We start from the raw sequence: 27,252 nt of genomic DNA, 5'->3' as shown, positions 1-27,252 counted from the left end.
AAAAGCTAAATAGCTGTATCTGTGCTAGATTCAAAATACTACCACACAAAACAGATTTCTCTTAAAAGACCAATATGCCGTTTTTCACAAATCTAAGCAAATTATGATGCCGCTTCTTGCCCTTTTGGCTAAGATCATATATAAAAACATTATGTCAAAATGCATAGTGGCAGCCCCACTAGTATCATAAAATCTAGGCAACAGAAGCAAAGGGGGTGTAAAATATGCACATTTTGTAGCTTGAGGAGATGGTACCTAGGAAAAAAGATACTTATGGGTTTATTTGGGAAATTTTTAATGAAAGACACAGAACATAGGAAATGAAAAAGTATGCTTATAACAAGGTATATTTCTGGCTTAAAATATCACCATCTCTTAGCAGGGATGGGACTAAGAAAGAAAGAAAAGCAGAAGACTGAGAACTCGGAGTACCTGGTCTGCTTATTAGCAAAAATATTCTTTTTGGCCCCACTTTTTATGGTCAGTTAAGCTGAGGACTAGTAAGTACCTGAAAGAAGACTGCAAAAGAAAATATTTGTTACACAGTGTCTGGGCGTATGGTTATGGAGACAGTGTGGGAAATAATCTAATATGGATTACAGAACAAGTCATTTACATGTTAAAAACTACAAACAAGGAAGTGATTATCACAAAATATTGAACTTGCCACTTAAGCTCATTTACTTATGCTAAGTAGGAGAGACCATATGGATTATACTCTTATTTCAACTCCAAATAAGACAAAAAATATTTGAGGGAAGAAAACAACATGTGTGTATTCCAGGTCTCTAATTAAGCTTCAACCTTCTGATGTTTTCATTTATGCTTGCCAAAATGCAGTTTTCTATTCCTGAAGTTACTTGGTGATAAATAGCTTACCAAGTGGCAAAATAATGCCTATAAATAAAAAAATTATAAACACATAGCACAAAACTTCCCCAAATAGAGAAGATAGTTGAAAAGGTTCAATTCATTTTTGCTGAGAGGAAAAAATATAGCAAGAAGTAAACAGTGGAGCCAAGATCTACTCCACAATGCCTAGCACTGAAATAGCTGTGAAATCTTCTAAGAGTCTGATAACACTAACAGACTTGATACACTAGGTTTTCAGTACTTAGGTAAAGCTTAAAAAACAAAAGCGAAAGCAAGTGGAGAAATAATTATCTGTGATTGACATTCTCACAGGTTTTATAATTTAGTTTACCTAACACTACCCTTTTTATTTTATTGTCTGTTTCTGCACCGTTTGAAAACATTTTCTTCACTTTGGCTATCTGATAAAATTTATTATGCTTTTTATATAGCGTCTGTCAGATCCATTATATACTACAATTATGTCCTTCATAAATAAATTGAACAAATGTATTGAAATGTCTCTTCTTATTGGTAGCAAACTGAAACCATGTCTTCTAAAAGAATGTCAAATTCTTCACCACATTAATATATGAAATCTTCAGGATGGATTTAACTTGTGCCACTTGATAACAACCTTTTCAGGATTTATAATTGTTTCTTTCCACTGGTTCACAGCTTCAATGTTATTACTGTCTTCACTTATCCAAATCTGTTAAAAAAAAAAAAATACAATACACTCATTCAGCCTGACACAGTGATGGCAACTGAGTTCAGTACATCTTGATGAAAGACATGTGGAAGCTTACATAGTTGCAATTGCTAATTTCTTTGACTCTTACACATCGAAACATTTAACCTGCTTAGTCATTCTGAAGACTACTTTAAATGATACAATTTAAAAATTCAAGGTGAGATATTACAAAATCACTGTCCCTGGAACAGTTATTAGTATCATTTCTAACTCAATAATTCTAGGTAATCAACTTAAAACTGATCCTGATGTGGATCAATTTTAGTCAAAAACATTTTGTGAAGATGAGCTAAACCAATACGAATCATGATTTAAATTAGATTGGTAAAGAATGTGTATTTTAAGCTCCTTTTAACATTAAATCTATAATCCTAAATCATTCTTGAGCCATAGTATTTAATACTATCTATCATTTATAGAACTTTAGATATTACCTTTTAAAACAGAATAAAGTAAATTTGACATTCAAAGCCTTAAGAAATTTGATATACTTATTGTTCCCTTCTTCCACATGGAAGGAGTTAGTAGTACTAAAAAACTGATCTTTCTTATAATGTTGAAAAGCTAAAAAAAAAGACTTTAATTAAAGATAAACCTGATTGCTCAGAAATCCCACCTATTTGTATGAAAGCAAAAACTGTCTACGGCCATACCACCCTGAACGCGCCCGATCTCGTCTGAAAGCAAAAACTATGACAGAGTTTAATAACTCTGGAAAACATTTAATTTTAAACTTACAATGCTGAAGAATTATGTTAATCATCTTCAATCTTATCCTGTACTTGCCTTGTTAACAACTGTTTAAATGCACAGAAAAACACAAGGAAGGAATTCAAAACAAAAACTCCACACTAACCTGACCCACAAAGTGTTTTCTTCTTACAGAGCTTCGACTATAAAGCTTAATGAGAAAAACAATGTCTTTTTCATTCTGTATAAGTGGAAAAATCATAGTTTCTCCCCATTTTACTCTTCCACTAGAGGCCTTCAGTAAGCGTGTTTTCTTCTTATAAATCAACTCTCCAGAGCTAAACATTCCCACTTTCACAAAAAAACCTAAAAACAAGAAATTTTAATTTATAAAATTTTATTAAAATGCCATATGAATATATATATTTATTGTAAAAATACAAGTAAGCCGCTTTTAAAGGTTTGATGAGCTGGTAACAGAAAACATCTCTAGTCAACTTGCACCACAACTATAAATAACTACTATAGTCTCAAATGAATTTAACCTTCCTCTGGCTTGAGTGCCACTGAAGACCAGAATTGTAAGCATACAGAACAGTTAGCAGCAAAGGGGTACACGTTGAAGAGGGCTACACAGTGAGGTACCAACTCTTTGGACAGCTAGAGAGAGTTATTTCTCAACTGTACACAGGTAAAATTCTTTGCTTGGGACACTGGCACTTAGGCATATGCCCACTAGAGAAAATCTATTCCTTTAATAAATTTGAAATGCAGAGCTTCCAGTAACGGTAGACTAGCTTGTGTGAACTAAACTTTCATAGCTAACAATGACAAACTTTAAAAATATAAAAACATGGCACTGGCGCTGTGGCATAGTAGGGTAAGCCGCTGCCTGCAGTGCTGGCATCCCACATGGGTGCCATTAGAGTCCGGGCTGCTCCACTTCCCATCCAGCTCCCTGCTAATGGCCTGGAAAGCAGTGGAGGATGGCCCAAGTGCTTGGGCCCCTGCACGCACACAGGAGACTGAGAAGAAGCTCCTGGCTTTTTGAAATGGCCCAACTCCAGCCGTTGCGACCATTTGGGGAGTGAACCAGAGGACAGAAGATCTCTGTCCCTCCCTCTCTCTTTAACTCTCTCTCTCAAATAAATAAATCTTTAAAAAACGCTAAAGACTGACCAAAAATGAAAAGAAATGGTAAGGGAGTCAATTCTATTTATTTCTGACAGGCAGAAACAGAGATTTCCCATCCACTGATTCATTCTACAAACACTCACAGCAGCCAGGGATAGGCCAGGCCAAAGCTGTGAGCCAGGACCTCTACCTGGGTCTCCCACGTGGGTGGCAGGTATCCCTACCTTCCTGCACATCAGCAGGAAGCTGGAATTGGGAGCAGAGCCAGGACATGAACCCAGAAACTCCAATATGGGATACGGGTGTTCCAAGTATCATCTTCAAAACCGTACCACTCACTCACCTGGAAGTCAATTCTGAATGACAGGAACTGCACTGGGTGAAATTCAGGTTTCTACAGCTTCTCAGCCAAGCGACCCCTAACCTCTCTCCTGCTGCCAAATGTGACTGGCACACAGGATATTTTTCAAGCAGAAAGTGCAGTCTGGTTGACTTGAGGAGTCAGGTGACCGAGCTGAGGCTGTCAAGGTAGCAAGAAGTTGAGGAAGGGACTCCCAGAAAGGAGGGGGCCACAAAGTGATGACTATGATCTTTATAAATTCAGTTTATAAAGTAGAGATCATTGGAAATCCTGATTCACTGCTTTGATTAAGGGAAGCCATCTGTTAATGTAACAAATTGCATCTATATATTTCTACTGTTTGTCCTTGTTTCCCACAGTTAACTGTAGGTAGTCCTGGGGATTTATTCCAAGGTGTATTTTTTGTGTTTAAGGTTTTCTCATCTATCTATGAACACGTATTGCTCTGTAATGATATCAACAATATGCTAATTTTACAAATTGCTTTTAAAAAATCACACTTTAGAACAGTTCATATAGAATGTGAATTGTGCATTCCTTGAAAGTTTGGTAGAATCTGCCAGTAAAATCATCTCAGCTTAGTGCTTTTATTAGAGGCAATTCTTTATATTTTCATGGTTATTCTTTAATTATTATTATTTATCTTCTTGAATGAATTTCTTCTTTAGATTTATTTGTTTACTTGAAAGTCAGTGTTACAGAGATGGAGAGATCTTGTATCTACTGGCATACTCCCCAGCTGATTGCAACAGCCAGGGCTGGGCCAGGCCAAAGCTAGGAGCTTCTTCCAGGTCTTCCACATGGGCAGCAGGAGCCCAAGCTGCTTTTCCCAGGCCATTAGCAATGAGTTGGACTGGAAGCAGAACAGCCAGGACACTAACCAGAGCCCATACAGGATGCCAGCATTGTAGATGGTGGCTTTTTTTTTTTTTTACTTTTTTTTTTGACAGGCAGAGTGGACAGTGAGAGAGACAGAGAGAAAGGTCTTCCTTTGCCGTTGGTTCTCCCTCCAATGGCCACTGCGGCTGGCGCACCGCGCTGATCCGATGGCAGGAGCCAAGGGTTTATCCTGGTCTCCCATGGTGTGCAGGGCCCAAGGACTTGGGCCATCCTCCACTGCACTCCCTGGCCACAGCACAGAACTGGCCTGGAAGAGGGGCAACCGGGACAGAATTCGGTGCCCCGACTGGGACTAGAACCCGGTGTGCCGGCGCTGCAAGGCGGAGGATTAGCCTAGTGAGCCGCAGCGCCGGCCTGATGGTGGCTTTTACCCACTATACCACTACCCTGGCCCTGAGTGAATTTTTTGTGATTTTTTTTTTTTTTGACAGGCAGAGTGGATAGTGAGAGAGAGAGAGACAGAGAGAAAGGTCTTCCTTTTTGCCGTTGGTTCACCCTCCAATGGCCGCTGTGGCCGGTGCATCTCGCTAATCCGAAGCCAGGAGCCAGGTTCTTCTCCTGGTCTTCCATGCGGGTGCAGGGCCCAAGGACTTGGGCCATCCTCCACTGCCTTCCCGGGCCATAGCAGAGAGCTGGACTGGAAGAGGGGCAACCGGGATAGAATCCGGCACCCCAACCGGGACTAGAACCCGGTGTGCCAGCGCCACAAGGCGGAGGATTAGCCTGTTGGCCACGGCACCGGCCGTGATTTATTTTGAATAGATATCTGAAGAAACTCATGTGGTGATATATGTTATTATCTTATATATTACCAAACATCTTCTGAATTTGAAAGTATATACTTTTCCTTGTTCAGAGTATCATTCATATTTTTTTCTTGCTTATTAATCCAAACTACTACAAATTTATCTTGGTTCTCTCAAAGAAAAAGTTTTTGGTTTTATGGATGTCTTTTGTCTTGGTCTCCATATTTATCAACTTCAACTATAGCTCTAATAACCTACTTCACCTTTCCTCATGTTTGCTGTTTTTCTAGCTTCTTGAATGATCAGTTCATCTATTTTCAGTCTTTCTAGTTACAGTGGATGTAAACTGCTCTTACCTGTCCCCAGACAGTTCCCTTCTTTTAGTACAAAAAGGAGCATTCCTATCCTACTGTTAACCCTTAAGGTACGACTGAACTCAAATCTCCAGTTCTAGGTGTCCACACAAACCAGGTCTACACAACCAAAGTATCACAACCCCTGGTTGTGCCCAAAGGCCAAGGAAGTGAAAAGTGTAGCTTTGTTTATTTTTGTTATTTTGGGTTTTTAAATAAGTTTCTGGTTAGCAGAGCACCCAGCAAAGGGCTTAGACAGAGAAAGAACAGAGATTTAGGCTGGTGAGACAAACCTGAGAGTACTCTGGGCACTCAACCTGTATGAAATGATGAACTAAATATACAGGTTACAAATGAATAAGAATCAATAGACAAGAAGTTAAGATACACACAATGGTTAAGATTAGAAATCTAATAAAGTAACTTTACATTAAAGTTAATATTTAAGTTAAACAATAAAAATAAGATTTTAATCTCCATTCTAAGAAATGTAGGAAAACCTTTTTATCACTAACACTCTCTAATGGTCTCACTTCGCACCACAGGTATACTTACTCAAAGTTAGAGGAGTGGATGAGCTGGGAAGGTACTGTGCCTCAAGAATTTGCAACTGAATCCTGCTATTTACTGCTTGAAAACAAGTCCCCAGTTGAAGTTCTGCATGGCAAACCTGAATATCAAAAAAGTGTCATTTGGTAATTGAGAATAAAGTTTTGGGATATTTCAAAAATTGAAAAATAAAGAGCTAAGCTTAGATATTCTTGAAGCATTGCTTTTCATTGTCACCCAAAGTCATAAGGGAAAGCTGAGAAGACAAACGCAGGGTGGGCATCCGGCTGCACTCTTTGAGATGTCACGTGGGAGGCTGGCACCACAGTGTAGTAGGTTAATCCGCTGCCTGTGGTGCCAGCATCCCATATGGGCGCTGGTTCTAGTCCTGGCTGCTCCTCTTCCAATCCAGATCCCTGCTATGGCCTGGGAAAGCAGTGGAAGATGGCTCAAGTCCTTGGGCCCCTGCATCTGTGTGGGAGACCAGAAGCAGCTCCCAGCTGCTGGCTTCGGATAAGCGCATCTCCGGCTGTTGTGGCCATTTGAGGAGTGAACCAATGGACAGAAGACCTTTGTCTCTCCTCTGTCTGTAACTCGACCTCTCAAATAAATAAGTAAACCTTAAAAAAAAAGATGTCACTTGGGACACGCACATCCTTTTCCAAATGCACATCCTGGAAAGCTGCAGGTGATGGCTCAGGTAGCTGGGCCCTTTCACCCACAGGGGAGAGCATCCCAGGCTTCAGCTTGGCCCAGCCCTGGCTGCTATAGGTGTTTGGGGAGTAAACCAGCAGATGGGAGATCTCTCTCTTTCAAATAAATAAATATTTCTTAAAAATACATAAATATCATAGATTCCAAAAATCTGAGGTGCTTCACCTTCACTGATTATGAAAATAAAAGTTACACATACACACTGAACCTTCAAAATCAGTGACACCAAAAGTCAATTTAAATTAGAAACAAATAAAATTTATAAGTAGTATTACTGGAGAAAATGCCAGTGAAATTAACCCAAAGGAATTTACTTTCAAATAAGTAAGCATAGCCAAGTGAATTATTTTTAAGAACATACGGAATGATAAAAATGTTATATATAAGAATCACTATTTCTTCTAATTACAGAATAGCGAGCAGGTGCTACCAAAGCCAGCAGATGGATTTGAGGGTTACCATTTGGATCATGTGTTGAATGGGAGCAAGCTGAAGAAAGCAGCAAGAAAGATGTTCACCACAATCATGAGACAATAAATAAAGCAGAGAAGGTCAAACAACCTGAGGCAGTCAGTAAAATAAAGGAGACAGAGAGTGCAAGAAATAATTAACATGTGCTCTCCAGTACTGCTGACCTATCGTATGCTATTTTGTCTGTGAAATACAACACAAGCCAGCCTACTTATGTGGATTCCAAGGATCTTGGAACGCAAATAAAAGCAACAAAAAGTTGTCCAAATACAAAAACATTACTGTTGATGTGTTGAAAAGCGTAAGAATGGGAATAAAACAAGAACATATTGTTTACATATCTTACTAAGTAAGGCTCACTATGGACGAACAAAGAAATCTTTTCTGGTAGTGATTCTAATAAAATTATAAAACAAATGAATGACTTTCTCGAGAGGTTTATATTTGTTAAGTACCCAGTATTCCCTAATAATTAGCTCACAGTTCCCTGAAAAACTTTTTATTTTATTTTTTTTATTTTTTGACAGGCAGAGTGGACAGTGAGAGAGAGAAAGGTCTTTCTTTTCCATTGGTTCACCCCCCAAGTGGCCGCTGTGCTGCGCCAATCTGAAGCCAGGAGCCAGGTGCTTCTCCTGGTCTCCCATGCGGGGGCAGGGCCCAAGGACTTGGGCCATCCTCCACTGCACTCCCAGACCACAGCAAAGAGCCGTACTGGAAGAGGGGCAACCGGGACAGACGGGACTAGAACCCAGGGTACCGGCACCGCAGGTGGAGGATTAGCCTATTGAGCCGCAGCTCTGGCCACTTTTTTTTGATAGGCAGAGTTAGACAGTGAGAGACAGAGAAAAAGGTCTTTGTTTGCCATTGGTTCACCCCCAAAATGGCCACTGTGCTGCACCGATCCAAAGCCAGGAGCCAGGTGCCTCCTCCTAGTCTCCCAGGCGGGTGCAGGGCCCAAGCACTTGGGCCATCCTCCACTGCCTTCCTGGGCCATAGCAGAGAGCTGGCCTGGAAGAGGAGCAACCGGGACAGAATCCAGCTCCCCAACCAGGACTAGAACCTGGGGTGCTGGCGCCACAGGTGGAGGATTAGCCAAATGCACCGTTGTGCTCACTGTGAAAAACACTTTTTAAAAAAAAAAGATTTGACAGAGTTAGAGAGAGACAGAAGGGAGAAGGGAGAGCAAGAGGGGGAGAGGGGAGGGGAGAGGGAGGGAGAAGGAGAAGGGGAGGGAGAGAGAGAGGGAGAGATTGATTTTCCATTTGCTGGTTCACTCCACAAATAGTCACAATGGCCAGGGCTGGGCCAGGCAGAAGCCAGGAGTTTCTTCTGGGTCTCCCATGTGGATGCAGGAGGCCAAGGACTTGGGCCATCTTCTGCTGCTTTCCCAGGTACATTAACAGGGAACTGGATTGGAAGTGGAGCAGCAGGGACTCACATGGGATGAGTGCCTGTAAGGGATGCTGGCGTTGCAGGCGGTGGCTTAACCCACTAAGCCACAGTGCCAGCCCCATTGACATATAGTTTTGTGTTTTAAAATTCGTCATGGAGACAGATAATAAATGGTGAATTGCTTAAAAAGTAGAAACTCAACTGTTGACGTTAATTTTCCCTTGAAAAAGTATAAAATGGTGTTAAAATTTGTTTACTTTGGCAAAAACTGCTACTTCTAAATCTATGTGAATTTACTGCTTTGGTCTTAATCAGAATGAGAGTGGGTTAATAATTCATTTCACATGAACTAACGTGGTATCCATATACAAAATAAAATCTTTGCTGATTAAAAAAAAGTTCCTGTCCTTTTGAAAAAAGTTCCTTCTTGTTTACAAAACACAAAAGAAACCATGAATGAAAATCTTTCATTTTTTTCATTACAGTTCTGTACTCATTACTCACTTATGGAAACATATGAAGGAGGCACAACTGTAGAGTTCACTCTCAAAAAACAGAGCAGCATTTCACAATGCATTTTTCACTTCCTACTTGTCAAGGTTATTTTACAAACTCAGTTTATATTCCAGAATATTGATTCAGATCATGAAAAAACTATTCAAAGTGGCTTTCTTATAACAACCAAAACATTAAAATTCCTACTAGTTAGCAGGAATGCAATGACTGTATCTAACAAGCACAAAACTGTAGGCAGATATAAGATAGGGTCACTGTGCCTGAATAATGTGCCTTTTTTTTTTTTAAAGAAAAAGAAACTTTATTAGCCTTCCTGGAATCACCAACAATGAAATGTGAAGCATCATTGGAGAAAACCACAGTCTGGTGATGCTTAAGATGCTCCCATGAATAAAGAAAATGTCCACATCCACACTGGAATAATACTCAGCCATTAAAAGGAATGAAGTCTTGTCATTCATGACAATATGGATCAAACTGGAGGTCATTATGTTAAGTGAAATAAGCCAAGCACACGAGGACAAGCACCATATGATCCTACCCCTTGTGGAGCCAAAAAATAGGTAATCTCTTAGAAGTTAAAAGTGTAACAGTGGTTATAAGAAAGGTTGATTAAGTGGTACTAAGTTATACTTAGATAGGAGTAAGAAACTCTGGGATTCTATTGCACACTAGAGTGACTACAGATAATGTTGATGTACTGTGTATTTCTTTATTTTAAAAAATACAACTAGGAGAAGGCATTGGCCAAGTGGTTAAAATGCCAGTTGGGGTACTCATATCCCATATCAGATTTGGGATCTGAGTCCCTGCTCCACTCCCGATTCCAGCTTCCTACTAATATGCACCTCGGAGGCAGCAAATGATGGCTCAGGTAGTTGGGTTCCTGCCGTTCATGTGGGAGACCTGGCTGAAGCAGCAAATGATGTCTCAAGTAGTTGGGTTCCTGCCGTTCATGTGGGAGACCTGGCTGAAGCAGCAAATGATGTCTCAAGTAGTTGGGTTCCTGCCGTTCATGTGGGAGACCTGGCTTGCATTCCTGGCTCTCGCTGCAGCCTGGCCCAGACTTAGTTACTGTAGGCGTTTGTGAAGGGAACCAGTGGATGAGATCTCTCTCCCTCTCTTGCCTCACACAACCCTACAGTTGTCTAATTCCCTCTGTCCTCAAGTGAATAATTCTGTTAAAAAAAACTTTTAAAAAATGACTAAGTTGTATATATGCTCATAAATTGGTTGGGATGAAGTGTTTACAGCTGATGTTTTTGTAAAAAGCTTCATTACCTACAGTGCTGACTGATTTATGAGACCTGATACTCGTTTCTCTGAATCAGCCAGCTGAACACTGTCTTTAAATTGCTTATGAATTCCTAATAATTATATCGTTTCCATGTCAGAATAACATTTATAGTAATCTGTCATAAACTTTGATAAGGTCAAACCTATATGTGACTATAAACTTACACAGGATTTATATTTTACCCATTTAGAAAATTTTACCTATTACAACAATAGCTGACAGAAAGATTTACCTTACCACTTGCTCAACACTGAGTGATCTACTGCTCACACCAGGCTTGGGAACCTGCGTTCTTTCCATGCCTGTTGTGGAGATAAGAGACTGAAGCACCTGTCTAAGTTCACACAGTCTAGTAGTCAGGGAATTAGGATTTGGGCAAAAATATCCTAGTTCCAGAGTCAGCTGTCTTACCCTACCACATATTGACTCCCCAAGAAGATACTCTTTTTAAAAAAATCATTAGAAATATATTTGATAGACACATAAAAATTATACATTTATAGGATACTATGTGATGTTTCAATACATGCATACATTGTGTAATGTACAGAATGAATATATCTCCTAAAACATTTAACATTTCTCTAGCTGAAAACTTTCAAGATCATATCTTCTGGTTTTTGTTTAATCACATTTTAATTAATTAGATAGAGTTCCCTATCATCCACCTGTTCAATTCCCAATTGCTCTTCTGACCAGGGCTGGGTCACACAGGAGCCAGGACTCCCACATGGATGGCAGGAACCCAAGTACCTGAGCTATCATTCTGCCCCTCAGGGTCTGCCCTAGCAGCAGAAAGCTGGACTCAGAGCCAAAGGCAGGCAACAAACCAGGCATTCTGACATGAGACAGCAGCCTCCTAACCGGCAGTTTAGTCATTAAAACAGCTTTCCTCATCTATTGCTGAACAATCTCTGAGTTTGGAATTTATGATTCTTTCTTGTTTTTCCTAAGTTATCAGTTACCAAAAAATACTGAAAAAGAAAATAATTTAATAATGTAAAGATACTCATACTTCAGGATTACCAAAAACCAAAAAATGTGTTAGGAGAAGGTAACTCTGAGGTTATCTTCCAATGAAGAAACGAAGATTGTTCAATTATCTTTTAATCAATTATTTCTAAATTACCATTTTAAATGGAATTATTATTGACTTTTTAAAAAATATTTTCTTTAGTCATTTGAGAGGTAGTTACAGACAGTGAGAGGGAGGCAGAGAGAAAGGTCTTCCATTCGCTGGTTCACTCCACAAATGGCCACAACGGGCACTGGAGCTGAACTGACCCGAAGCCAGGAGCCAGAAGCTTCTTCCAGGTCTCCCAGCTGGGTGCAGGGGCCCAAGCACATGGACCATCTTCTACTGCTTTCCCAGGCCATAGTAGAGAGCTGGATCGGAAGAGGAGCAGCCAGGACTAGAACTGGCGCCACAGATGGAGGATTAACCTACTGCGCCACAGTGCCAGCCCCTACTACTGCCTTTTGAGAGTCTTCCTAAGTCTTTAAAACTCTGCAGTATTCAAGTTATCCTCCAACAAACAAAAACTCATCCATTAGATAATTCTACAAGTATTAAACACTTTTAACATTACATACTACATCACTTACAGAAACTTTTGAAGGTGGTATTATATCCAATGAGTAATCCATTTCCTGTGTATTAAGAGTTCTGAGTGACAGTGAGCATTCTCCAATGGTTTTCTTCCTAGGAGTCTGAGTCTGAATCTTAAATACAAGTCTTACAGTTTGGAGACTTTGGAGTTTAATAGCAAATACAAAAGTTTCCATAAATTCAATAGCCTTAAAAAAAAAAAAAGCCAAGAAAACAGAAAATATATAAAGAACGGACAGAAGGCTGATTTTAATTTTATTACAACATTTTAAAATGAAAATTAAAATGGCAATGACCATGACTTGTTTTTCCAGAGTTTATTCTGAATATCAGCTTTCTTAATTCCACAAATCACTCTTCTCATTAGGAACCCTGGTTGATATTAACAAGCTTATCAGACTAAAACATTTTCCCTTTTTGAAAATTAGATGTTTTTTCATCTGTGATTCTAGGGCATCTTTCATACTATTCATAATTCTTCAACAGTTAATGACAGTGGTTCAAGAATCAAGATTCTCAGTACCCAAAATCCAACTTGTTTAAGTGACGTGAATTATTTCCTAAAAGGGACTATTTTGTCTAACGTTCTTCCTCCACCCAAGACTTCATTTTGTCTTTTGATGATGTGTGTTCCATATTTTCCAGTCTGAAAATCAAATTTCCTGATAGAGGGCACAGGAAAGAGTTTTACTTACTTAGTATACCACAGGCTAATACCACCTTGACACTAGACTGTTCTTTGTTATTCACTCCCTTCTTTTTTTATTTTCTAAAGAATTATTTGAAAAAGTGACAGAGAAGGAAAGATCTTACATCCAGGAGTTCAGTCCCCAAATGGCCACAACGGCCAGAGCTATGTCAAGCCAGAGCAAGGAGCCAGGAACTCCATCCAGGCCTCCCATATAGGTGGTAGTGGCCCATGCACTTGGGCCATCTTTTGCTGCATTCCCAGGTACCTGAGCAGGGAGCTGGATCTGAAGTGGAGCACACAGGACTCAAACCAGCACCCATATGGGATGCCAGCATCCCAGGTGGAAGCTTGACCCATTACGCCACAACACTGGCCCCTCAATCCCTTCATCTTTCATGCATCCTTTTGCAAAGGAATTTTCCCTTCGAAAAGGTTAGATATCTGGACAACTAACAAATATTTTGAATACTGTGAACAAATTTTCATGTTATTGTAATTGCAAACGCTTATACAGTCAAAATTGTGTTTCTGAGAGTCTGCCAAACATTGAGGTTTTTCTTTTAGAGTTTCAAGCCATAGGATAAAATAAGTAATATATTACACATAAAATCTTTAATGATTTTCCATGTGTACTAGGGGCCAGCACTGTGGTGTAGTAGGCCAAGCCTCCACTTGCAGTGCTAGCATTCCATATGTAATTTTCCTAAGTTCAGTTTTATTTGAAAAATCAAAAAGTAAGGGTGGACATTGTGGTGAAGTGGGTTAAGCTGCTGCTTGGGACATCTGTATCCCATGTGGGGCTGCCTGGCTCAGAACCTGGCTACCCAGCACTTATGATCCAGCTTCCTACAAATGTGTCTGCAAGGTACCAGATGACAACCCAAGAACCTGGGTTCCTATCACCCATGCAGGAGACCCAGATTGAGTTCTGGTCTTGGCTTTGGCCTGGCCCAGACTCAAGCTGTTGGCAGGCATTTATGGAGTGAACCAGTAGAGGGAAGAATCTGTCTCTCCCTCTCTCTGTCACTCCGCTTTTCAAATACATATTAAAGTAAAATTGTTTAAATCAGAAAGCATTCATCTTCTAGTGTCAGGATTACAACTAGAGTGAAAACATATTTCCAAACACATGTATTTTCATAAAATGAGATCATGATACACACACATACCAATTTTTATTTCTGCCTTCTTCACTTATTAAGAAGCTTTTCCCATGTCCTTCTAAACTCTTCCTAAACATTATTTTTTCATAACTGCCTAGGATTTTATCATACAGTGTTATGGGTTGAACTGCAGTCCTCAAAAAAACATATTCCAAAGTACTAACCCATAGTACCTCAGAATGTGACCTCATATGGCAACAGGGCCATTACACATGTGACTAGTGAAGTTAGAAAACACAATGCTAGAATAGAGGGGACCCCACTTCAGTGTAACCTGTGTCCTTGTGGGAAGACACAGAGACATAGGAGAATGCCCTGAAGACAAAAACACAGACCAGAGTGATATGTGCCTACAAGCTGAGGATTATTCAAGGATTGCTGGCCTTCACGGAGGCTGGGACGGGGACACGGAACAGTCAGTCTCTCTGAGAAGTAACCAAGAGTTCTGACATCTTGATTTCAGACTTCCTTCAGATCTATGAAAAATAAATTTCTGTTGTTTTAAGCCCCCAACTTGTAGTACTTCATTATGGAAGCCCATAATACTTATGGGTACACCATCAGGTTTCTCATATTCTGTGAGACATTTAGATCACTTTCAACTTTTCTACTATAAACAAAACAGTCAAGGATACTTTTAACTATTTTTATTAATTTGAGAGAGAGAGAGGGAGGGAGAGAGACAGAGATAGAGATTTTCCATCCGTTGGTCCATTCCCCAAATGCCCACAACAGCCAGGGCTTTGTCAGGCTGAGCCAGGAACTCAACCTGGGTCTCCCATGCAAGTGAAAGGACCAAGTACTTCAGCCATCACCTGCTGTCTCCAAGGACGCACGATGGTAGTAAGCTGGAAACAGCAGCAGAGCTATGACTCAAGCTCAGGCTCTCTGACAGGGGATGCAGGCATTCCAACCAGTGTCTCAGTCACTGCACTAAATGCCCACCCTGTCAAGAATATGTACTTCATTTACTTGCATGTTTTGGCTTTTGTTTGTATTTTGATTATTTCCATTGGACAGATGAGTAGAATTACTCTTTAAAAAGTATAAATATTTTCAAGTTTTGCTGTCTATTGTCAAAGCAATTTCCAGAAAGTTGTATGTTCTAGAGTACTTGTAAAATTTTTTCCTAATTGTAATGAACAAAAAGAGAGAGAAAAGAGAAAGGGAAAGCAATACGTAATTTCAAGTTACATTTCAATGATTAATAGTGAGAGGAAACTTTTTCATGTTTATTAGTCATCTGAATTATCTTGAAATGATATGTTCCTTCAGAAGATACTCTCTCATTTCTGTAGGAAAACACTAACCTTTTAACCATATCAAAAGATAAAAATGAACAAATACTTAGTATGAAAACTAGAATCTATAAAACCAAACTCATTAGAACTATTTAAAATAAATTAATTGTAATTGTGAAACTATTTTTCAAAATCAAAGTGGGTTGTGGGCATGAGAAGTCAAAAATATAGAAATTTACTTTCCTTTCATATAAATAAGAAGTTTCTTAGGTATTATTAATGTATATACTTTAGTGTTTAAGATTTTTTTACACAAAAATATCACTCCTTCAAAACTGTCTTTAAGAAACAAGGATACAAACTTCATAATTTCCCCAAAATAAAACACTTTCTTATTCTACTTCTTTTCATGGATATGAGATGAGTGTGAGAAAAACAGAAATTTCAACAGAAACAGCCACTTACATGTGACCCTTGCTTGACTGAAGACTTGAAATGCACTGGTTTGGGTAATGTTAGTGTTCCTTTTACAGAAACAGTCGGGGCATCTCCACAACTAGAAGGCCAACTTAAATCTCTGCACTAAAAGAATCAAAAATATAGTTTGCATTTTACTAAGGACTGACAACACAAATGTTTGCTGGATTTCTTGAGTTAGCGGATTTAGATAAAAACTATAAAAATAAACTTTAGTATACTGAGATTTTCATGTTTAATCTACATTAAAATAAATTTGATACTTAATACTCTAGGCTAAGAGGACACATCAATTTCCTTCCTGATATTAAAAATACACACCCTTCCATTTATTGTCTGTTTTGTTAGATGCTTTATTGAATATTATTTTCTGCGAAATAACATAGAATCTTAAAGCCTAAAGATGGTATTGGCCCATTCCTAAGAGGGCAACAGTAGACATTTACAATATCTAAATATCCAATTATGTAATAAAAGTTGATATTAACCAATTTACCTGTAACACTGTGATCCATATCTGCTCCACTGAAGAATTATAAAACAATCTCACACTCAGTCTCCCCAGATCTCTTTCATCTCCTGACAGAGTAATTGTATCTGAATTGTAAAGGGACAAAGAGGTGAGAAATGTCCTGCAATGGTTTTAACTCAATGAAGCTTTGCTACAATCTAACAGTACAACTGAAAAATGCTACAATTATTTTTCAAAGTTCCTGATTTAATAAGACAAAGACTACAAAGTTTTAATTAAAGTACTAGGAGGAAGACATATTATAAAAACCATATGGTTTAAAATTTTAATCCAATTGCTATGTGAGGGATTTAGGATAAAACTAAGAAAAACCTTCCCAAAAAACATTCATATGGCCCCTTAGTACTGTAAACTTAACTAATATAGTTTAAAACAAATAAAAGTTACTTAACTGCTTCACTGTTTTAAAAATATGCATTTATGTCTCTCACTGAAAAAGAACTATCTGAACTAAGTATCCAGTGCTGACGACACTGCTCACATGGATATGAGAGCCTGGAGTTTTGATTTTTTTTTCTACTTTTATCATATATGCTTTCAAATTACTATCAACTAGAAATAATTCCCTTGAGAATATAAAAATAGGATATTTTATTCCTTACCTAGGCTTCTGTTACTGCCTTGAGAATTCTTCCTTGAAGAAGAACTACTGGGTACACTGGATAATGAATCATGTCTCTACAAATAAAATTCTTTAGTCAGAAGTTGCAAATCAAACTTAAAGGATTCTTACACTTAAGCCCCAGTACCCACCCTTGTAACACACTGCATGCTAACCATTTTGACAGCTAGTGGTAGGAATCACTCAAGGGGGAAAAAAAAGCTTTTTGTGTGTATTATCAGAAAAATCTTAAATATATTACTAGATAATATACCAGGAAATTTTTGTTATTTTTTGTTTGGTCTTGTAATAAGGAGAAAGAAATCACTGCTTTAAGTTTCATACTTAGAACTATTCATGAAAACCAGAAATATCTGGATGTGCCCTGTTTATTACTCAAACACCCATGAAGCAGCACGGTTTACCTGGAAATGTGGCAGAAAAACATAAACTCAGGCCTACCACAGGCAACTGGATCAGAAACTCTGGGGGTAAAGCCTACTACCTGTGTTTTAAAAAACTCTTTAAATAATCCTGATGTGCATTAAAGAGTTGTTATAAAGAATTAAGTCTGCAAAAATATCTCTGGATTACTAAGGATTATTTACAGTACATTTCCATTTTATAAAGCATTCGTATATACATTCACATGGAAAAAAACACACAAGTATAACAATCCACAAGTATTATAAAACATTTTCACAGTGCTTTCACTCTCACTATAGAAATACAAGTAATTTGCATCTTAATTTGCTTTCCTCTATGTACTCATTTTAAATAGTTTATTTGAGCTAAAAAATAAACATTTTTAAACAATCAAAAAATTCTCACTTCCATTTCAAAAATAGGACACTGTTTTAATATTAGTGAATAATTAAAGTCCTTCATCACCATGGAAACATTAATTTTAATAACTAGCTAATTACGTTCACTAAGGAAGTTAAATTAATACACACTTATAACTATACTATTTTCAATTCCAACTGCCTCAAGAGTCCTGAGTGCATACCAACAAAGAAATGTAAAAGTCATAAAAACCAAACATAGCTAGAGTTTCCTAAAATACTACTAAAAGAAAAGGATGCGTATTGCTTTCCAGATATTAGAAGAGATACTTCCATTAAAAAAATGCTCCTAATGTAATTCACACATTTCTGAATTTTTAATTTGAAAGTACATTATCACATATAATTAAATTTATAAAACAAAACTTACCTGAAGAAATCGTTGAGAAGAACTTGTAAGATCAAACATAGATCTGCTTAGCCCAGAGGGACTAGGAAGTTTGTTGGCCCTTAAATCACAAACTACAAAGGGAAATAAAAGTACTTATTTTATAGTTCAAGAAAACAAAAACAAAAAACCAACTGAATTCTATTTGATTCCCATGAACCAAACCTCTATAGAAATATATTATATGTTAGGGGCTGGCACTGTGGCATAGCAGATAAAGCACCGTCTGCAATGCTGGCATCCCATATGGCCGCCAGTTTGAGTCCTGGCTGCTCCACTTCTGATCCATCTCTCTGCTATGGCCTGAGAAAGCAGTAGAGGATGGCCCAAGTGCTTGGGCCCCTGTGCCCGGGTGGGAGACCCTGAAGAAGCTCTTGGCTCCTGGTTTCAGATAGGCCCAGCTCCTGCTGTTGAGCCCATCTGGGGAATAAACCAGTGGATAGAAGACCTCTCTCTCTCTCTGCCTCTGCCTCTCTGTAACTCTGACTTTCAAGTAAATAAATAAATCTTTAAAAACAAAAGCAGCTAATTTCAAAAGCTTATCTTCCATTTAAAAAAAAGAAGTATGGGCAAGCCTAAGTAAGAGAAAAGTCTTCTGATGAAATTTTTAAATGTTTTTCAATTACTATTGATTGAAATGATCAGCACAAATCAAACATCTTCATATTGACATCAAATACATGGGCACTTCAAAAAGTTCATGAAAACGTGCATTATGAAAAAAACAGCATAGATGTCAAATTTTTTACACCTATATAAATGTATCTTTTAATTTCATAAACACTTTTGGCATCAAAATAAACATATCTTTTAACTCCATTTTCCCACAAACTTTATGAAGTATTCTGACAAATGGTAGACTATCTACAGTATATGCAGTCTCAAATATGAAACAAAAGTATTCTATAATAAAATAATTTGTTTTCTTTGTTCATACTTCTAGTCGCCATGGGTTTCTAATTCATTTTCACTGAATTCAGCAGAAAACAAGCTTGCAAACATATCTGTTGTAGAAGTTACAAATAGATGATATATAAACAATGTGAAAACAAAATTCATTCAAAAATGAAAAAATGGAATTTGAAACTACCAGACACAACTCATTAATCTTTCAATTTTTATATTAAATATAATACAGAGAAGTCACAATGTTTTTCACAACATCTACAAAGCTTGCTTTGCTCTTATTTTAAATTGTTTTTAATAAGAATCATTTTTTCCAGGGTCTTAAATTTATCTGATATCGAAATTTTTTAAAGAAAAACACAAGAGGAAAAGCACATCCACGTAATTTTTCGCACCTGATCCATACATTCTCTTGGCTTCTGAGTGGGGAGGAAAGCGCCGACTCAGATCTGGTGACACGTGCTGATACATGTAGAATGGGTTGTATACATCATAAGTGCCATGCTGACACGAACTGGAAAGCTCTACCTTTCGGTCTCCAAAGGACGCCCTGGCAGATCCTGAAAGCAAGTATTTCTAAAGTTTCACACTGTCCTTTTCTTGGGATTATTAGCCAACAGCTGGCACACTCAAGGCAAAGGGAAAAATTTTTTGTCTTCAAGTAATATTAAATCACATATCTTTGATACCTAAAAAATAATCAGCACACATTTGTGGAATTCGGCTTGGTAATAAATCACTGAGCTGCGTATTTCTGTTTTGTGCATTTCTCTCTATGCTTATTATATCTTACAACTTAAAAAGAGCAAAACAATGAATCAAATTCCACTCAAGGTTAATAATCATATTGGGAAAATTATATACATATAAGATAGCATTTTTCAAAAGTATAAATTACTATCACCTTTTAATTATTTTTTTCCTACTTAAATCCACAATATAAAGTGACATTATCTGAATCATGCTAAGCAGTAAAAGTCAGTTTTACACTGAGTTCAGAAAATAAAAATAAGATAAAGGGTATGAGATAAATTTTATTCTTGCCTTGGTTCAAATAACTACACATATAATCTAAGTTCAGTACATAGGCAGAAGGGTGCCAAGAATAAATCGTCTTTGTGGTAATAAGATAGTACCAATTGCTAGTAAGAAATCTTTCATGAGTAGTAGCATCAGAGATAACTCATTACTTTTATAAGCTTTACTTAAAAAGAACATTCTTGTTTCATTTTTCTTTTATATAAATAAGCCATTTAGAGAATTCCCTTCCCCTCAGGCAGTATATGGTGATATCATTTTTCAAGTTCCGGAGCAATTTCTCTCAATAACTGAACCACAGTTAATGCAAAATTGCATGATTGCTTATGTTTCAAAAGCCAGACTCAAAATGCACACCCTCAGTGGAGCTGTAGGTAACTATGTGGTAAAGTACAATAAAAAGCTAATGGTAAAATGCGTCTGTTACCAAAGCACCAAAATGAAGCTGTAATCACACTCATCAGCAGGAAAAGCAGCAAAACAAATTCCAAATACTTGAAGCACAACTTCAGTCCTTATAAATAACGGTCAGTCCTATCTTCTCAAAATCTCCTCCCTCTCAGCCCCTCACTCACATATACATACAGGCACACAAAGAAATGCAGATTTGACTCTTCTGTTTATATTCAGAGTTCTTTCTTGGCTCTAAATGTTCTGACACATGAAACTCAGATGCTTTCACTACATCCTCAGTAAGCCTATGATGATGAAACACTATAGAACAATTAAAAAGCAATTATGGGGTGGGGTTTGGCAGATTGGTTAGGAGACCAATTGGGAAACCTGCACCCCATATCAAAGTGCTAGGTTTGAGTCCTGGTTCTGCTCCTGATTCCAACTTCCTGCTAATTGCTCACATGCATCCTGGGAAGCAGCAAATGATGGCTTAAGTAGTTGGGTTCCCGCTACCTACCTGGGAGACCCGGATTAGGTTCTTGGCTTTGGCCTGACCCAGCCCCAGCTGAAGGAGGCACTGAGGGAGTGAACTCAGGAGTGATGAAAATGCTTCTTATAGGAATGTAACTGAACCTAGAGTCTTGAACATTATATCTCCAGAACACAATCTAAAACTACTCCAAAAATAAAACAAAATAAAAAAGGGGGGGCTGGTGCTGTAGCTTAGCAGGTTAACACCCTGGCCTGAAGCACCGGCCTCCCATATGGGTGCCGGTTCTAGTCCCGGCTGCTCCTCTTCCGATGCAGCTCTCTGCTGTGGCCTGGGAAAGCAGTAGAAAATGGCCTAAGCCCTTGGGTCCCTGTACCCGCGTGGGAGACCCAGAAGAAGTTCCTGGCTCCTGGCTTTGGATCAGCGCAGCTCTGGCCATTGCGGCCATCTGGAGAGTGAACCATCGGATGGAAGACCTTTCTCTCTCTCTCTTTCTGCCTCTCCTCTCTCTGTGTAACTCTGACTTTGGAATAAATAAATCTTAAAAAAAAAAAAAAAAAACACAAACCAGGAAAATATGATCCATTATCAAGAAAAACAATTCACAGAATCTAGATGACCTAGATGATGAAATCAGAAAATACTTTAAAAAATTCAAAGATAGGGACCAGCACTGTGGCATAGCAAGTAAAGCAGCCACCTACAGTGCTGGAGTATCAGCTGCTCCACTTCCGATCCAGCGCTCTGCTATGGCCTGGGAAAGCAGAAGATGGCCCAAATCCTTGGGCCCCTGCACCCGTGTGGGAGACCCAGAAGAAGCTCCTGGTTTCAGATTGGTGCAGTTCCAGCCATTGTGGCCATCTGGGAAATGAACCAGCAGATGGAAAACCTCTCTTTCTCTCTGCTTCTGCCTCTCTGTGGCTCTGCCTTTCAAATAAATAAATAAATCTTTAAAAAAAAAGTTCAAAGATACAAAAGAAAATATGCTTTCAATAATAAATAAAAACAGGAAATTACATACTTTCAATAATCTAAAAAGAACTAAATGTAAATTCAAGAACTGAAAAATGTAATGTCTAAAATTAGTTTATTGGTCTCTACAACACTTGCCAAACTTCAGCCAATGAATCTACTACCTTATTCAAGTAGCTATCTGGATTGGGGAATATAGACTGGAAAAGACAGAAAGAAAGGGGGATTACTTGTTTTCTTATTTCTCATTGCACCAGATTTTAGAAAACAGCAGATAAGAAACTATATATTTTCTGTTTATGATCAAGTATAGAATAATTCCTTTATTATTTTCTTTCTAGATATGTGAAGGATACCCGAGATATCACATTATTCCTTTTAACAAGGTTAAATCTATACAGAAATGTGTTGCATCATGATCTGATTTCATAATGGGGCATTTCAAAAATACTGTACATTAAGTTCTCTATTGGAAAAAAATGAAACATAAAAAGCTAAGTACATAATTTTTATATAAATTCTGTATTAAAGATACAAAGGAGCAAAATAACGTGTAAATGCTTTATGTTGACTTGTAATTCTTGGAACTTTGTTTACCTTCAAGGCCTTCTAGATGTGAAAGAGTTCCTTGTGTCCTGGGTTGAATGTAAGATAACTTAAACTTAGGCACTACAAAGGGTACTTCTTTGCCATCAGACGGTAATTTGGAAAGCAAATAATCTTCAGTACAGCCAATCTGAGGCTTTACAGACACAGAAGTCAACGGAGGTGTACAGATGGTAGTTCTTTGACTGTCTGAAACTGCGGCTTTCAAGTCTCTTTCTCCAGAAACTGTAAATAAAAAAGAAACGAAGATGACACCACAAAGTATATATATAATAATCTAAGCCGAGAATTCTGTGGCACTTATTTAATCATTTTATAAGAAATTCCTGGAATATGAACTACTCTTTGGTTCTATCAAGCACTCCTAGAATCTACACTTTGTCCAGTTAATGTTTGAGCAATTAATATGTTACTGCCAAAGTACATTAACTTATCATAGTGATTAAAGTAGCTTTTAAGGAGTCTTGTTCCCACACAAGTTACAGACGGAAAATAAATTTATTTTGTAGTTAATTCCACATGCTGTCAAGTAAAATCTAGTTATTTAAAGATACTACCTATAAGGCAATTCTTGTTGTTAGTACTACTGGTTCACACTGAGTTTTAAACATAAAAAACAATTCTGTAAAGAAGATAAAATTCTCCAAGTCTACAAAAATCTCTACCAAATCACAAAATAAAATGCACACTGACCCTAGATATGCAATAGCAACTCACTCTGTCCTGGCTTCTATGACCCATTTTATCCATTCTCTGGAATTATATGTGATTTCTAAGTTGCATTACTTTTGATGGGGAGTTAAGGGACACCTGGAATTAATCTTTAAGTACATTTAGTATTATCTGTATTGAATGAAGTAACTACCAATGTGTAGGAATCTATGAAATGCTTTTATATAAAAAAGAAATTTTCATATTTATATATACTAGAAACTCTATAAGCTCTGCTCTACACTAAGAAATACAAAAAAGGGTCAGAGAAAAATCATTCCAGTCATAGCCTTAAAAGCTAAGGAAACCATGCATTAGACAGAGACATCTCAGGAGTTCTGGATAAATGTGGGTTTAATAAAGTTATGGGTCTCTTCTCCTTTGGTCATTCATTCATAAAAGACATTTTAAAATGTATTACACATAAATTGGAAATTCTTTATTTTAATCAAAACACTTGTCAGTTACATTCTCACCAAACACACTTCTCTTCTCTTCCTGCCTTTGCTGATACTACGCCATCCATAGGTAATACTCATGTCCAACTCTCACATTTTCTTGCTTTCTTCTTTCCATCCACCTTACTAAAACCTTGTCCAGACTCCCATAGCCATATTTTTATATTTTTATCATTATATCCCTGAGGCATATTTTTTATCATGTTATCCCTGAGTTGAATTCATCCCTCCCCCATCTCCAGGGTACATGGAGTTCTGGATACTTACCTAGTTTGCCTACATTTCCACCTTCCTTATAAAGTTAGAAAACATACCTAATTTATTTTTCTTTTGCAAAAAGATTCTAAATAAATGTTTTTTAAAATCAAAACAAAACTCACAGCTGTGCTTTTCTGGTTCACCATAGAAACATCCTCTACAACAACTCTTTATAAATTCTGTTGCCATTACATTCAATTTCCAATATCCAGCAGAAAGTAAAAACTTCCAGTTTTATTATTAACCTATTGACAGAACAGAAAACAAGTTAAACTAATCATGCTTAATGCCCTTAGCGAGATTCAATAAATAAATTATAGCACTGGGGCCAGAGTTGTGGTATAATGGGTTAAGCCATTGCTTGTGATGCCACAATCCCATACAGGCACTGATTCAAGTCCCAGATGTTCCACCCCCAATCCTGTTCCCTGCTAATGTACCTGGAAAAGCAATGAAAGATGGCCCAAATGCTTGGGCCCTTTCTGGAAGACCTGGATGAAGCTCCTGGCTCCTGGCTTCAGCCTTGCCCATCCCTGGCTGTTACGGCCATTTGGGGAGTGAACCAGTAGATGGAAGATCTCTCTGTTTCTCCTCCTAACTCTGCCTTATGAATAAATAAGTAAATCTTAAAAACAAGTCATAGTGTCCATCTTTCTAAGACATCATGAAGGCCCTAAGGCAAAAATATTTCTGGGGAAGATAGATCTTTGGTCCCATATATAATTTTCTATAACCTAGGATCACTATAAATTATTAAAATGATATTCTTAAAAATTATAAAACAACCTTAATGTGAAAATCTGAAAAAATAAAAAACCCATTATTAAATTTTTTCTTTCACCTGATAGGTCTAAAATCTATGTCTAAGCAAGATGGGAGAGAAAATACAGCACTCATAGAAAGTGTAAGAAAAATTTCACTTCAAGATCAATTATTTTGGTAATCCAAAGTTCTTATAACAGGAGGCAATAAATAACTGAATATTATTTTAATCCTTAGAATTATATTAGCAGAAAGATACATATTTAACCCTGTAACATACACACACAGAGAGAGACACTACAAATAAGATAAATACAAATAAAAGGAGTCTTATATTTACCAGGACCATAAAATTCTAAGAACTTCACATCCAGTTTCCCACCTTAACATCAATGCCTTCATTCCAAATGTACTCTTCATTTATGCTTAAACGCCATACATTTTTTGGGAAAATTTAAACATATGCAAAAGAAAGTAGGACAACAAAATCCAAATCTTTCAGATTAAATCATTATCAAGCTCACAGCGAGTTTGATTTCATCTCTACTTCCCCAATTACCCTGTTCTTTGGATTATTTTGAAATAAATTCCAATCACATAGTTTCATCCATAAATAGTTGAATAATAATCTCTAAAAGACATGGCAGAGAACACAGGAGTTGACTCTGAAAGGCTCTCAATGGCTGAAGATCACTTAGAGCATTATACATATCTGTACAAAGGAAAATATTTTGCCAGCTTCAAAGCATATAACAGCTCTATTTTTTTTTATATGTGAGTAACTGACATATTTTCAAAATATGTTGCTTTGGGGCACAGAGAAGAGCTTTATGAGAGATATTAGCGTGAGTGGTACTGAAGAAGAGTGGACAGGTTTTAAATGAGACACATGATGTACACAACCATCCAATTCACTACCTTCCTGAAGATATTGTCCGCCCATCTAAAGTTAGTGGTCTGGCCATTCATGGTCTAACTGGTTCACAAATGATTCACCAACATTCGATACACATCAAAAGTGGAAGGTCTGGTCATTTCCTATCATATGAAAAATAATTCAAGTTTTCCTTTGTACAGCACTTCTATTTTCCTCTAATTATGTGTTTAGGAATAGTGTTCATGGGATATCACTGCCATAATGCAGGTAACAGCTCCTGAGTAGTTCTTGTACCCTGCAAAGAAAGCTTTCTTTTTAGGTGTGACTCTATCAATCAAATCTGGTTTGGCAAGTCCACTCACGTCATGATCTGTGTTTAAGAAGCATGGGGCCGGTGCTGTGGCGCAGTGGGTTAACTGCCTGGCTTGAAGCGCCGGCATCCCATGTGGGCGCTGGTTCAAGTCTCAGCTGCTCCACTTCCAATCCAGCTCTCTTCTATGGCCTGGGAAAGCAGTGGAGGATGGCCCAAGTCCTTAGGCCCCTGTACCCTAGTGGGAGACCCGGAGGAAGCTCCTGGCTCCTGGCTTCAGATCGGCGCAGCTCTGGCCATTGTAGCCAACTGGAGAATGAACCATCAGATGGAAGACCTCTCTCTCTCCCTCTCCTCTGTGTAACTCTTTCAAATAAATAAATATTTTTTAAAAAGCATGCAAGTATATTTACTTATTTGTATCATTTAATAACCATAAATGTGTACATATCAATAATCAATTGGGCAACAGAATTCTAAGTCAGAAATTCTGATGGCAAAGATATTTTAAAACATTTTTAGAGGGGAATGAAAAATATTGATGCCTTGTCTAGCATTGTTCATAAAATACTCATATCTCCTTTCTGTAAACGATGTCAGCCTCAAATAATTTTAAGCTCTTGTGCTCAAACCAATCATTAATTGACAGTTGGACCAGCAGTTAATAAGTCTCTGGTACTGATAATATAGCTTGGAAGAAGATTCTGAAAGACTACTCTATAGTGAAACAAAGAAAAAACATAGTTCTATTTCTGAATGTATTGACTAGCTTCCTGATAACAACTTGAGGACATTCAGAGCTGTAAAGCTAAATGTCTAAAAGCAGTAAATAACTGCTATGTGTTATGCTGGTTTTGGAGAAATAGTTCTAACCATATATGATATGGGGTTGAATTCTGTCCTGAGTTAATACAAACTTGTACAAGATATACAGAACATGTTGGCATGCCCAAGACTGAATCACATCTCTTCTATATGTTCATTTATACACTGCTTTTTCTTAATATTTAGATTTCTTTGGTTACCATGTTTATGTATTTTGGATAAGAAAAATTTCTTAGATGTATGACTGGGTAGACCTTAAAACAACTAAGAGAAGCATAAAACGTGGTTAGCTATCTGTGTTCACTATTAAAATCTGAGTTAACCTTATGGTGCTGAACTGCTCTCTAAAGAAATGCTGTTAAGTAGC

At 37.7% G+C, this 27,252-nt stretch overlaps 1 protein-coding gene across 2 annotated transcripts; it reads right to left on the bottom strand.

The window, feature by feature from the left end:
- Window positions 1-207: 207 nt before the first annotated feature.
- Window positions 208-24,300, bottom strand: TC2N (tandem C2 domains, nuclear). 2 transcript variants are annotated; one of them, XM_062181498.1, is made up of 11 exons: window positions 24,234-24,300; window positions 22,676-22,909; window positions 19,578-19,742; window positions 18,259-18,350; window positions 17,045-17,120; window positions 16,407-16,507; window positions 15,899-16,015; window positions 12,335-12,526; window positions 6,346-6,460; window positions 2,463-2,662; window positions 208-1,564 (listed from the first exon to the last, which is right to left on the bottom strand). In XM_062181498.1, exons 1-11 carry the CDS (start codon window positions 24,298-24,300, stop codon window positions 1,454-1,456), a joined length of 1,470 nt encoding a protein of 489 aa, XP_062037482.1. In that variant the 3' UTR covers window positions 208-1,453. The 2 variants fall into 2 exon arrangements, with proteins under 2 accessions (XP_062037482.1, XP_062037483.1); XM_062181499.1 differs by lacking the exon at window positions 12,335-12,526.
- Window positions 24,301-27,252: the final 2,952 nt, after the last annotated feature.

This window comes from Lepus europaeus, chromosome 22 (assembly GCF_033115175.1).
Source record: "Lepus europaeus isolate LE1 chromosome 22, mLepTim1.pri, whole genome shotgun sequence".
In the NCBI taxonomy this organism is placed as follows: domain Eukaryota; kingdom Metazoa; phylum Chordata; class Mammalia; order Lagomorpha; family Leporidae; genus Lepus; species Lepus europaeus.
This window is presented reverse-complemented; position numbering and strand designations above follow the sequence as displayed.